The sequence below is a fragment of the Syngnathoides biaculeatus genome, chromosome 17 (genome assembly GCF_019802595.1).
Source record: "Syngnathoides biaculeatus isolate LvHL_M chromosome 17, ASM1980259v1, whole genome shotgun sequence".
NCBI classification, from domain to species: Eukaryota; Metazoa; Chordata; class Actinopteri; order Syngnathiformes; family Syngnathidae; genus Syngnathoides; species Syngnathoides biaculeatus.
In genome coordinates this window covers 6,953,056-6,966,095 of record NC_084656.1, presented here as the reverse complement: position 1 = coordinate 6,966,095, position 13,040 = coordinate 6,953,056, and the positions used below count along the sequence as shown (strand labels likewise).

Here is a 13,040-nt window from a genome sequence, read left to right as displayed (position 1 = left end):
ATATATTTTGAAAGTGTTGTCTCTTTCAAAGTAGGACAACTCTACAGTAGCATTGCAGTACTATGCTTTTACCAGTGTGAAAGAAAGAACAGCTGCAAATTTGTCCTACATTTCAAGTATAATCTATCTTTTCTCACTGCAGTCCAATACACGAGTATCCACAGTGAAGTGCAGCAAAAATGAGGCATGTACTGTAAACTTATTGTGTTCATGGTCACAGTTGATCCCTGATTGCAAGAATCATGTTCCAAAATATTCTTATCCTTCATCACTCTCAAAATAACAATGTCAGAGAGAAATTATTCAGCTTTCTTAGATGATGCACTGGAAGCCAGTTCCATTTTAACTCCATAGTTACAGCTAAAAATGGCAAAATATTCTGTGTAAAACTTGTATACAATTTTTTTCCATTTTAATTTTTAGAGAACTTAACCCATTATACCAAAATATTCTGTTATGCTTTCTGTACATATTCTCTTGATTAGAAACTGTTTTATTTAAATATAAGTATTCATTAAAAATCACCTCAAAATCATCTCATTTTAATGCTAGCGGAGGATACGATTTTTGGTCTTTTCAATGTTGCGAATCTGCTATTATGTGATATCTTTGCTACTTTGCACTTATTATGAAGCTTTACTAATAAAGAAAACCACACTGGCTTTGAGAGAGAGGCAGGGCACACCCAGGAACAGTCACCAGCAAATTGCCGGCAAAATATTAAAATTAAAATGAATAAAATATAAAATAAAAATACATTTACGATTAAACCTGTTAAATACAGCGCGTCTATGACAACATGCCTATTGATAAGCTGATCTTGTTTGCCCATCCTGTCTTTCTTTTTAGACCCTTCAGCACCAGAGACAGCGACACTAAATGCTGGCTGCAATCATCTCAAAGGATCATCTCACGCGTTTTGATGGTACAAATACCAACAATTGTCCACGAGGTCATCATACTTGAATAAATAAATGTTTGTTTTTCTTTTGAGGTTAAAAAATATTCCAAAACATTGTGTAAAAAAAAAATCCAATCTTTTGATATTCTAATTTATGTGCCTAAGCACAACTAAATACTATTTAAACCTCTGCAAATACAGTTTAAGCAATGTATGTTGAGGCTGCAGCAAAAAATAAGCAATTACTTTGGAAATCACAATTAAAATAATGCAAGAGATATAAAGAGAAATTGCAAGTTCTATGATTACTGTAGGTTTGAAGATGGTCAAGAATAACTGGTGTGTGCTCATTGCCGTCTGTTATAACTGTTTGCAGTCAAGTCTTGTAGGTGCTTGCATAAATATTTTAAAAGCAAATGGGGAGGCCACATTGAAAAAAAGAAATTGACTAAAAGAAATTGACTAAAAAAAATATATATATATATATATATATTCATTTATTTATTTATCCAGCCATCCATGTCCAACCGCTTATCCTCAGTAGGGTCGCGGGAGTGTTGGAGCCTATCCCACCTGTCAATGGGGTACACCCTGAACTGGTTACCAGCCAATCGCAAGGCACATTTTGAGTCAATTAATGCATGTTTTGGGGATGTGGGAGGAAACCGGAGGGCCCGAAAAAAACCCACGCAGGCCTGGGGGGAACATGCAAACTCCACAGAGGCGGGGCCAGGATTTGAACCCCGTTCCTCTGAACTGTGAGGCAAACACTTTACAGCTGTTCCACCGTGCCGCCAACTGTTCAACGTGATTTTGGAAATTTTTTGTCTGCTCTTCAAAGCAACAACTGAAAGCTCTTTGGTGTTTTTAACAAATATTTAATAACCCGATGAATATATGGTAGGTTTTCAGAGAGAGAGAGAGAGAGACAGTCCCCAAATCTACACTTTTTACTTTCAAACAGCAACTTCTTTTGAAGAAGAAACAACAGCAGGACCATCTTATTCAGTCTCAAATGTGAATATTCATTTTTACATTTGCATACACTGTTTTACATCTTAACACACATCATGAATACTAAATATAAATACACTCAATAGTGATGACCACCGGTAAAAAAAATACATGTACAGTATATAAAAATAGCTCATTCTATGACAGTCCTAGCCAATTCAATGTCAGCTTCTTAACTTATATAAAAGTGCGCTCAGACACATCGACACTTCAGTTTGGAATGGACAGAGAGATTATATTCCTTGTTAGGAAGATTCAGTGACATACTGCATGTGAACACAAGACACAAATTCACATTTGGCCGCCATACTAAGGAATGCCTCCCTTTGGAGTTGACTAGCTAGCTTTAATTTTATCGTCTTACTGAGTGAAACCGACTATTAAACTAGCAAAAAACAAAACAAAAAAAAAGAGATGTCAATCATTCTAATGCCAATTTTATCTCCATCTAAAGAGTTCTATATTCATCCAAGCAATTCCCTCAACTTAACATTTACACTACTATGGCTGTGAAACCCCAAGTGAAAAGTCTTATTTATTTCTCTACAGGTATGACTCAATGCTGAATTTAAAGCAGGGCTGTCTCCATGGGAGTCAGCAGCATTTCAACATTGCGAGTTCTCATCCCTGGTTAACATGGTGCTTAGTTTGAGTAAGGTTTCTGCAGGCAAAGGGAACCCTGGTGAGGAAGAGGATGGCTGTAGTAGTGTTCTATCAGAGCTGAAAGAGTGGGGAAGGTCACATCAGAGTCGAGAAACACCTGGTCACCCTGTTATAAAGGATATCAAATTTCACATTAAAAAGTATTAGTGTGGAAGCTGTAATATAATGTTTTTGAAATGGTCAAATAATGAAAACAACTGTTTTGTATACCTCTTCAAACAAACGGTAGTTTCTGGCTTTGCCTATGCTGACATCCCATACCACCAGTACCTGAACACATTGATGATAATACAGTGTTTGTCTGGAGTCCAAACCATTGTAAAACAATAAAATCAAACCATCAGCTATTGGCAACACATTGGCATGTCATTTTTACACTGTATATTCAATTTGATAATTTTAAAGAATACATTTGTTAAAATCTGTTTTGCAGTCCTTAATTGGTTTTTACCTTGGAGGTTTTGGTTCCAGAGTTTCTAATGCCATAAAGTCCATCTTGTGGAACGACATAGCTCTCCTTAAATAATCTACAGGAACAAATGTCAGCAATGATATGACAAAGGAGGCAATAAAAGTGAACAGCGATCACGTAGAATAACAAAGTATTTCTGTGAATCTATTACATTTCACATCGATCCATCTACCCATAATCTAAGCTGCTTATCCTCACAAGCGTTGCTGGAGCCGATCCCAGCTATCTTTGGGCAGGAGGCAAGGTAAACCATAAACTGGTTGCCAGCCAATCGCAGGGCACATAGAGACAGACAACAGTCTTCTTCCGGCAGCAGCTTCTCACCTGCACTTCATGGAGGATAATTAGGCCAGGTATTCAAGCCTCATGCGTTGTGTTACTAACGGCCAGTTTATTGCGTGAGACTGCATGAGCTTGCGTCAGTATAGAAGCTTATTGTACTGTATTTACCTTGATGCCACAGCCCAGTGGTTTTGTGCCACCATTGCCAAGTATAGTCAAGTCTTGTTTTTGCCTAGTACTGGTAGTGACAGTGAAGAAAATAAGTATTTGAACACCCTGCTGTATTGCAAGATCTCCCACTTATAAATCATGGAGCGGTCTGAAATTTTCATCATAGGTCCATGTCCACTGTGAGAGAGATAATCTAAAAAGAAAAATCCAGAAATCACAATATATGATTTTTATTAATGATTTATTTGTGTGATACAGCTGCAAATAAGTATTTGAACACCTGTCTTTCAGCTAAAATTCTGACCTTCAAAGACCTGTTAGTCTGCTTTTTAATCAGATGCACCCGTGTGAGGTCATTACCTGCATAAAGACACCTGTCCACCCCATACAATCAGTAAGATTCAAACTTGTAACATGGCCAAGACCAAAGAGCTGTCCAAAGACACCAGAGACAAAATTGTACAACTCCACACAGCTAGAAAGGGCTACAGAGAAATTGCCAAGCAGCTTGGTGCAAAAAGCTCCACTGTTGGAGTAATCATTAGAAAATGGAAGAAGCTAAATTTGACGGTCAATCTCAATCGCAGTAGAGCCCCATGCAAGATATCACCCCGTGGGGTCTCAATGATCCATAGAAAGGTGAGGAATCAGCACAGGACTACACGATAGGAATTGGTCAAGGACCTGAAAAGAGCTGGGACCACCGTTTCCAAGGTGACTGTTGGTAATACATTGAGACGTCATAATTTGAAATCATGCATGGTTCTCCTGCTTAAACCAGCACATGTCAAGGCCCATCTTAAGTTTGCCAATGACCATTTGGATGATACAGAGGAGTCATTGGAGAAAGTGTTGTGGTCAGATGAGACCAAAATTGAACTTTTTGGTCATAAATCTACTAACCGTGTTTGGAGGAACACGAAAGATGAGTTCCATCCCAAGAACACCATCCCTACTGTGAAGCATGGGGGTGGTAGCATCATGCTTTGGGGGTGTTTTTCTGCACATGGGACAGGACGACTGCACTGTATTAAAGGGCTACTGTCATGAAATGGATGATTTTTCGTATGTTAATGAAAAAACGTCAGCCAATATGGTCCCATGCGTTTTTTCACCACACAACATGATTTTGACGTATACAGCTTTTTGTAACTCCCGCCATGAAAATCCTCTTAGGGATTTGTTTTTGAGAAGAAGCAGGAAGTGATGTAAAGGCCAGCGGCGGCCCCAAGTGGACTCGTTTGTTTCCATTAGTTTTACCTCCGGGAAGGTAGCTTGTTGTTCCTTCGTGTTAGCCAAAATGCCGGCTCATTGCATTGCTGGACATTGCTTGAACACTCGGGAGAATGGCTATACCCTTCATAAATTTGCAAGAGACCCGGTTCGTCGTGAAAAATGGATTGCACGGGTGCAGAGGACGAGAGCTTCGTGGGTTCCAAATAACAGGTAGGTGTGTATATAGCTACTAAAAAAATAATAATTTAGGACGGACCACATAATTGGTCTCTCATAACTTAACAAAAGATCCACGTACAAAATATGTCGATGTGCGTGTTGGACGGCGTCAAGCTGCTGTGCGGATGGCGGCGAATTCGAACCCAGCCAAGAATGCCTCACTCAGCCGCATGCACGCAGTAATGCGCCCCGGCTCGACAGTGTTCATCGAGTATTGTGGCAGCTTTGAACAACCCCCTAAAAGCAGCACGGCTCGGCTCCACTATATGCCACCACAGCGCCGAAAATCAGCCACACCAGCTGAGGCGCTATGTTCGGCGGTCACGGCTTCTGCAAAGGCTGCGCATCAGGCTTTGCTGATGGGGGCGGCTCTGAAGAACCCTGCCAAGAATGCCTCACTCAGCTGCGTGCGCTGCGTAAAGCGCCCCGGCTCGACTGTGTTGTTCATTGCGTACTGCGGCGTCTATGAACAACCCCCTAACGCAGCACCGCTCCGCTCCATCATAAGGCACACCGGCCGGCTGCGATGAGCCGCGATGGCTCATCTCCGCCGCGGAAGTGGATCGGACGGAGATGGGGTTTGGCCGTGATCACATATCATCTGAATATGGCTCGACACAATAGTGTAATATTGCCCCGAGGGCTCGAAACAATAGTGTAATATTGCCCCGGTAACTTCAGTCGGTTGTGTGGTGTTCTCCTTTTTGAAAAGAGCTTCCGTGTCAGAAGGGGCGCGTTCATCTCCCATAGTTAGGGTGCACTGCGTATTTTCACGTCACGGACGGAGGATGCAGCCAATATGGCGACCACTTGGATATCGTGGAATGACACTTCTGCAAATTTGTGCATGGATGACGCACTCTCTGCTCACGTTTATTTTTTCATATAGACATTGAAGTGAATAATGCTATATGTATTTTCCATCACAGTATCTATTTTAGAATGTTTATAGGGATGACACTTGGGAAATGCAGCCCTATGGGGGCACAAACCAGTGCAATCTGTAGGCCGGTCCCAAGCCCGGATAAATGCAGAGGGTTGCGTCAGGAAGGGCATCCGGCGTAAAAACTGTGCCAAACAAATATGAGCGTTCATCTAAATTATGTATAATGTGGTTAGTGGCTATGCCCCACAGGAAGGATGTGACCTCGAGTTGAAAGAGAAATTCTGGAAGGAACTAGATGAAGTAGTTCTGAGCATCCCAGACAGCGAGAGAGTTGTGATTGGTGCAGATTGTAATGGACATATTAGTAAAGGAAACAGGGGCGATGAAGAAATGATGGGGAAGTAGGGCATCCAGGAAAGGGACTTTGAGGGACAGATGGTGGTGGACTTTGAAAAAAGGATGGAGATGGCTGTAGTGAACACTTATTTCCAAAAGAGGGAGGAACATATAGTGACCTACAAGAGCGGCGGTAGAACCACGCAGGTAGATTATATTTTGTGCAGACGATGTAATCTGAAGGAGGTTACTGACTGTAAAGTAGTGGTAGGGGAGAGTGTGACTCGACAGCATAGGATGGTAGTATGTAGGATGATTCTGGTGGTGGGTAGGAAGATTAAGAAGACAAAGGTAGAGCAGAGAACCATGTGGTAGAAGCTGAGAAAGGAAGAATGTTGTGCGGCCTTTCGGAAAGAGGTAAGACAGGCTCTCGATGGACAGCAGAAGCTCCCGGAAGACTAGACAACGACAGCCAAGGTAATCAGAGAGACAGGCAGGTGTGTCTTTTGGTAGGAAAGGGGAGAAGGAGACTTGGAGGTGGAACCCCAAAATACAGGGAGGCATACAAGGAAAGAAATTAGCGAAGAAGAAGTGGGACACTGAGAGGACTGAGGAGAGGCGAAAGGAGTACATCGCGATGCGACGTAGGGCAAAAGTAGAGGTGGCAAAGGCTAAACAAGAGGCATATGAAGACATGTACACCAGGTTGGACACGAAAGAAGGAGAAAAGGATCTCTACAGGTTGGCCAGACAGAGGGATAGAGATGGGAAGGATGTGCAACAGGTAAGGGTGATTAAGGATAGAGATGGAAATGTGTTGACTGGTGCCAGTAGTGTGCTAAATAGATGGAAAGAATACTTTGAGAAGTTGATGAATGAAGAAAATGAGAGAGAGGGAAGAGTTGAAGAGGCAAGTGTGAAGGACCAGGAAGTGGCAATGATTAGTAAAGGGGAAGTCAGAAAGGCACTAAAAAGGATGAAAAATGGAAAGGCAGTTGGTCCTGATGACATACCAGTGGAGGTATGGAAGCAATTTGGAGAGTTGGCTGTGGAGATTTTGACCAACTTATTCAACAGAATACCAGCGGGCGAAAAGATGCCTGAAGAATGGAGTAAAAGTGTTCTAATTCCCATTTTTAAGAACAAAGGCGATGTTCAGAGCTGATGGAATTATAGAGGAAGAAAGTTGATGAGCCACACAATGAAGTTATGGGAAAGAGTAGTGGAGGCTAGACTCAGGACAGAAGTAAGTATCTGCGAGCAACAGTATGGTTTCATGCCTAGAAAGAGTACCACAGATGCATTATTTGCCTTGAGGATGCTAGTGGAAAAGTACAGAGAAGGTCAGAAGGAGCTACATTGTGTCTTTGTGGATCTAGAGAAAGCCTATGACAGAGTACCAAGAGAGGACCTGTGGTACTGCATGCGGAAGTCTGGTGTGGCAGAGAAGTACGTTAAAATAGTACAGGACATGTGTGATGGCAGCAGAACAGCGGTGAGGTGTGCCTTAGGTGTGACAGAAGAATTTAAGGTGGAGGTGGGACTGCACCAGGGATCAGCTCTGTGCCCCTTCCTGTTTGCAGTAGTAATCGATAGACTGACAGATGAGGTTAGACTGGAATCCCCTTTGACCATGATGTTCGCAGATGATATTGTGATATGCAGTGAAAGGAGGGAGCATGCAGAGGAACAATTAGAAAGATGGAGACATGCACTGGAAAAGAGAGGAATGAAGATTAGCCGAAGTAAAACAGAATATATGTGCGTGAATGAGAGAGGTGAGGGGGAAGAGTGAGGCTACAGGGAGAAGAGATAGCGTGGGTGGAGGACTTCAAATATTTTGGGTCAACGATCCAGAGCAATGGTGAGTGTGGTAAGGAAGTGAAGAAATGGGTCCAAGCAGGTTGGAACAGCTGGCAGAAGGTGTCTGGTGTGTTATGTGACAGAAGAGTCTCTGCTAGGATGAAGGGCAAAGTTTACAAAAGAGTGGTGAGGCCGGCCAAGCTGTACGGATTGGAGACGGTGGCACTGAAGAAACAACAGGAAGCAGAACTGGAGGTAGCAGAAATGAAGATGTTGAGGTTCTCGCTCGGAGTGAGCAGGTTGGATAGGATTAGAAATGAGCTCATTAGAGAGACAGCCAAAGTTGGATGTTTTGGAGATAAAATTCGAGAGAGCAGACTTCGATGGTTTGGACATGTTCGGACGCGAGAGTGTGAGTATATTGGTGGAAGGATGCTGAGGATGGAGCTGCCAGGCAAAAGAGCGAGAGGAAGACCAAAGAAGTTTATGGATGTGGTGAGGGAAGACCTGAGGGCAGTTGGGACTTAGAGAGGAAGATGCAGAAGATAGGCTAAGATGGAAAAAGATGACACGCTGTGGCGACCCCTAACGGGACAAGCCGAAAGGAACAGATAGGGATGACACTTGGGTTTTAAGGAGAGGATCACCGTGGCCATGTATTGTAAGATTTTGGGGAACAACCTCTTTCCCTCAGTCAGAGTATTGAAGATGGGTCGTGGCTGTGTCTTTTAATATGACAATGACCCGAAGCACACAGCCAGGAAAACCAAGGAGTGGCTCCGTAAGAAGCATATCAAGGTTCTGGCATGGCCTAGCCAGTCTCCAGACCTAAACCCAATCAAAAATCTTTGGAGGGAGCTGAAACTCTGTTTCTCAGTGACAGCCCAGAAACCTGTGTAATCTAGAAAAGATCTGTGTGGAGGAGTGGGCCAAAATCCTTCCTGCAGTGTATGCAAACGTAGTGAACAACTACAGGAAATGTTCTACCTCTGTAATTAATTAATTAATTTTTTAATTAAAAACAGAGGCTACTCAGCAGTGTTCAGGTGTTCAAATACTTATTTCCAGCTGTATCACACAAATAAATTGTTAAGAGATCATACATTTTGATTTCTGGATTTTTCTTTTAAGATTATCTCTCACAGTGGACATGCACCTACGTTGAAAATTTCAGACCCCACCATGATTTCTCAGAGGGAGAACTTGCAATATAGCAGGGTGTTCAAATACTTAATTCCTTCACTGTATCTGACCAAATATTTATTTTCTTCACTGTATCTGACCAAATACTTATTTTCTTCACTGTATCTGACCAAATACTTATTTTCTTCACTGTATCTGACCTTCTTTTCCTGTTTTTGGATCTCACCTTCCGCCACATGTTTTTGTGCTTTTGCCTTTTTTTTTTTTTGGACTGCTCACCTGTGTATGACCTCAGCCTGGAATAAAAGGACCCTCGAGATCATGTCAATGCCTAAGAGTCTTGCATTTGGGTGCAACCCCTTGTCCCATGTTCATGACAGTTTTCTCCAGGCACTTCAATTTCCTCCCACATTCCAAAAACATGCATTAATTGGAGGCTCTAAATTGCCCCGAGGTGTGATTGTGAGTAAGACTGTTGTTTGTCTCTTTGTGCCCCGTGTTTGGCTGGCAACCAGTTCTGGGTGTACCCCGTCTCCGGCCCATTGACAGCTGGCATAGGCTCCAGCAGTCCCCATGACCTTTGTGAGGATAAGCGGCTAAGAAAATGGATGGATGGAAAATGTTTGCACAAGTAGCACAATTACTATTCAAAATATGAGTCATACTTCTCTACAAAGCTGGTTTCCGTTGAGTCAATGAAAACGGACTCTGGCAGATGTATCTGCAAGAAATGTATGCTATAGCTATTATTTACATGTTGGTTTATCAAGATAGCTTTGCATTAAGAAGTGGGAATGTGAATATAGTTGAGTAATTGACATTTCTATAAAAATGATCCATTATGAATAAAGTTAGTAGGTATCAGATTTTAAATTACAATTTTATCTGACATGGTAAATAAAATGCACTTAATCTACACTATCACTGTCCTCAAAGCACTTTACAAAGCCGCATGTTCATACACCAATGGGCAACTGGTGCTGTACAAAGCGCTGCCAGGCTCACTGGGAACAAATTAGTGTTCAGTGTCTTGCCCAAGGACAGAGAATACAGACAGTCGGAGCTGGGATTGAAACCAGCTACCGTTTGGTCACTGGACAATCCACTTTACCCAGTAAGTGTGGAAATAAATGAGCTCACTTCACAAGGTGGGCTGGTTTGTTCAGGTTTAAAGAAATTTAAATAAACGTATTTTGATTAAATACTTGAGGCCCTGTGGCTCAGTAATTCGAGCATTGGTTTGGTAAACCAGCGGTTGTGGGTTCGTATCCCACTGGGGTCTCCACTCCCTGAGAAGGGTTGTGTCAGGAAGGGCATCTGGTGTAAAAATTGTGCCAGACAAATATGTGTGTTCATCTCAGATGACCCGCTGTGGTGACCCCAAAAGGGACAAACAGAAAGAAACTTACTATTTTAAATAAATACTGTTCGTGTAACGAATTCCCTCTCTTTCTTACATTATCGTAATCTTCATCGGAAGCTTCTCCTTCTGTACTCTTGGTCCAGTCTTGTTTATTTATAAGCTCCAATATGGTCGTGTCTCCAGATGAACGGAAACTTTGACCTTCTGGAGCTGCTCTTCTGGTGGGAAAACACGTGACACATAGCAAGAGTGGTTCCCCCAAAATATAGCACATTTGCAACCCTAATTAGGGCAAAAGCTGTAGAATCTGGTTGGATTGTCATATCTAATGTGACAAAAAAGTTCATTACCCTTTTGTAACACCACCTGTTACTATCCATTTGAGGTGAAGATTTTATTCATTCCAGTGGATGACATACACCCATTGATTAATTGAGGCATAGCGTCTATTAGAATGGAGACCAATATTTAAGGTAAATCAAGTGGTACCACCTCAATGAATATTCATTGGACCCTGCAAGGTATTTTTATAGTGTAGCACAACACAACATAGTACTGAAACTTACTGAAGGGGTGCCCCCGGCTGTGTGGGCTTTGTTAAAAGCAGTGGAGGCTTGACTGCTGGTGGAGCTTTTGGTTTAGTACGCTTATTATCCAGTTCAGTTTGAAGAAGAGGAGATGGAGGTGGGTGGCGGGGTAGTGGTGGGTAGTTCGTAGGTGTTGGAGTTGGCGACACGGGGTATGTCATCCGAGGTTTTAGGTTTGGGCTTTCAAAATTTGCAGCATTGGTGACTGATCGGGTAGGTTTGCTGCGGAGGTTACTTGATTGTGCAAGGTGGTTGTTGGTTATGACATTACAAGAGCAGTGGCCTGAATCACTGATGATCATCCTTGTCTCGAGCTGGTCACAGATGGGCAGGCTGATGGTGGATTGGACTGGCACAGCTGATGCAGGCCTCAAGTGTCTTCTGTCAATCCCTGGGTCGATCACAGATTGTGCCCTGAGAGGTCGCTGTGAATTTGGGGGAGGAAGGGGTGGTGGGGTAGCAGAGTTGTGATTGTGCATCTGGGCGGCGAAGGGGGGAGGAGGAGGAGGCGGTCCTTTGTTTGGGTCCTTCAGAAAGGGAGGCGGTATCAATGGCAATGTTCTTTTGGGATTTGCTCCGGTTTGGAATCGGTTGTGTGATGGGACTGGAGGAGGTATGCTTTTATGAATGTCCGAACAGGATACTAGATTTCTCTGGGGTATCATCGGAACTGGAGGAGGGGGGTAAGAAGGTGGAGGCGCAGTGGGTTGACCTGAGAAAGTAGAACCAACATTTTTGATTTTCTACAGCCTGTACTACACTCTGTTTTCTAAAGGTATTTTAATTGTTTTATATTGACTCAGAGGGTCAAGATGCATGTACTGTAAAGGTTAATGTTAATGTTTTATGCCACATCTTCTTTATGTTTTCCATAACACATAAAAATATTCTGATATACTACAGTGTTTACAGGGCGTCGGGCTTGAGCCCTACAATGAATAGCAAAGATTCCACGAGTAATGGATGCCACCACTGAAAGGCCTCACAGTTCTGAGGATTGGGGTTCAAATCCCCCGCTGGGTGGAGTTTGCATGTTCTCCCTAGGCCTGCGTGGGTTTTGTCCGGGCACTCTGATTTCTTCCCACATCCCAAAAATATGCATTAATTAGAGACTCTAAAGTGCCCCAAGGTGTGATTGTGAGTGCAACTGTTGTCTGTCTCAATGTGCCCTGTGATTGGCTGGCACCCAGTTAAGGGTCTACCCTGCCTCCTGCCTGTTGACAGCTGGGATTGCACAAGCACTCCCATGACCCTTGTGAGGATAAGTGGCTAAGAAAACGGATGCAATTTGTTCACTTCCCATCCTGTCAGTGTAGCGTACCATGGATGTCTGATTGTGATGCCAAGTGAACAGACTGTTGTCAAATCTGGCCTAACATTTGGTGCCATTTCCAACAATGACCGACAATTTGTTCTGCACTCTGGAAAATGTGTTTTTATGTCACAATGATTCATAAAATAAAAAGTCCAATTGGTCCAGCTTGTATTTGGGAGAGCCTTAACCTAAAAATGCACTATTGAGTCGAGGGTCACCATCGCATTTAGAAAAGTGCACACACCCACCACCTACAGTTCTTCTTAAGATAAGCCATATACTATCTATCTATCTATATATCTATCTATCTATCTATCTATCTATCTATCTATCTATCTATCTATCTATCTATCTATCTATATCTATCTATCTATCTATCGATCTATCTATCTATCTATCTATCTATCTATCTATCTATCTATCTATCTATCTATCTATCTATCTATCTATCTATCTATCTATCTATCTATCTATCTATCTTCTATCTATCTATCTATCTATCTATCTATCTATCTATCTATCTATCTATCTATCTATCTATCTATCTATCTATTCTAATATTTTCGTTTCACCTTTACAATACATACTGATTACAATACTTAAAGTGCCTCTAACATCCCTATTTGCATTGTAAAATAGATATTGTTAT

At 42.3% G+C, this 13,040-nt stretch overlaps 1 protein-coding gene across 1 annotated transcript in view; it reads right to left on the bottom strand.

Annotated features, from left to right (window-relative positions):
• Positions 1–1,531: 1,531 nt before the first annotated feature.
• sh3bp2 (SH3-domain binding protein 2) overlaps positions 1,532–13,040 on the bottom strand; it is a 30,577-nt gene continuing 19,068 nt past the window's right edge. The window contains exons 8-13 of the mRNA XM_061801818.1: positions 11,056–11,788; positions 10,584–10,707; positions 9,792–9,847; positions 3,030–3,105; positions 2,789–2,848; positions 1,532–2,684 (exon numbers count right to left, since the gene is read on the bottom strand). Of these exons, the coding sequence (XP_061657802.1) occupies positions 2,559–2,684; positions 2,789–2,848; positions 3,030–3,105; positions 9,792–9,847; positions 10,584–10,707; positions 11,056–11,788 (1,175 nt within the window). The 3' untranslated portion in view covers positions 1,532–2,558. The remainder of the gene's footprint in view (positions 2,685–2,788; positions 2,849–3,029; positions 3,106–9,791; positions 9,848–10,583; positions 10,708–11,055; positions 11,789–13,040) is intronic.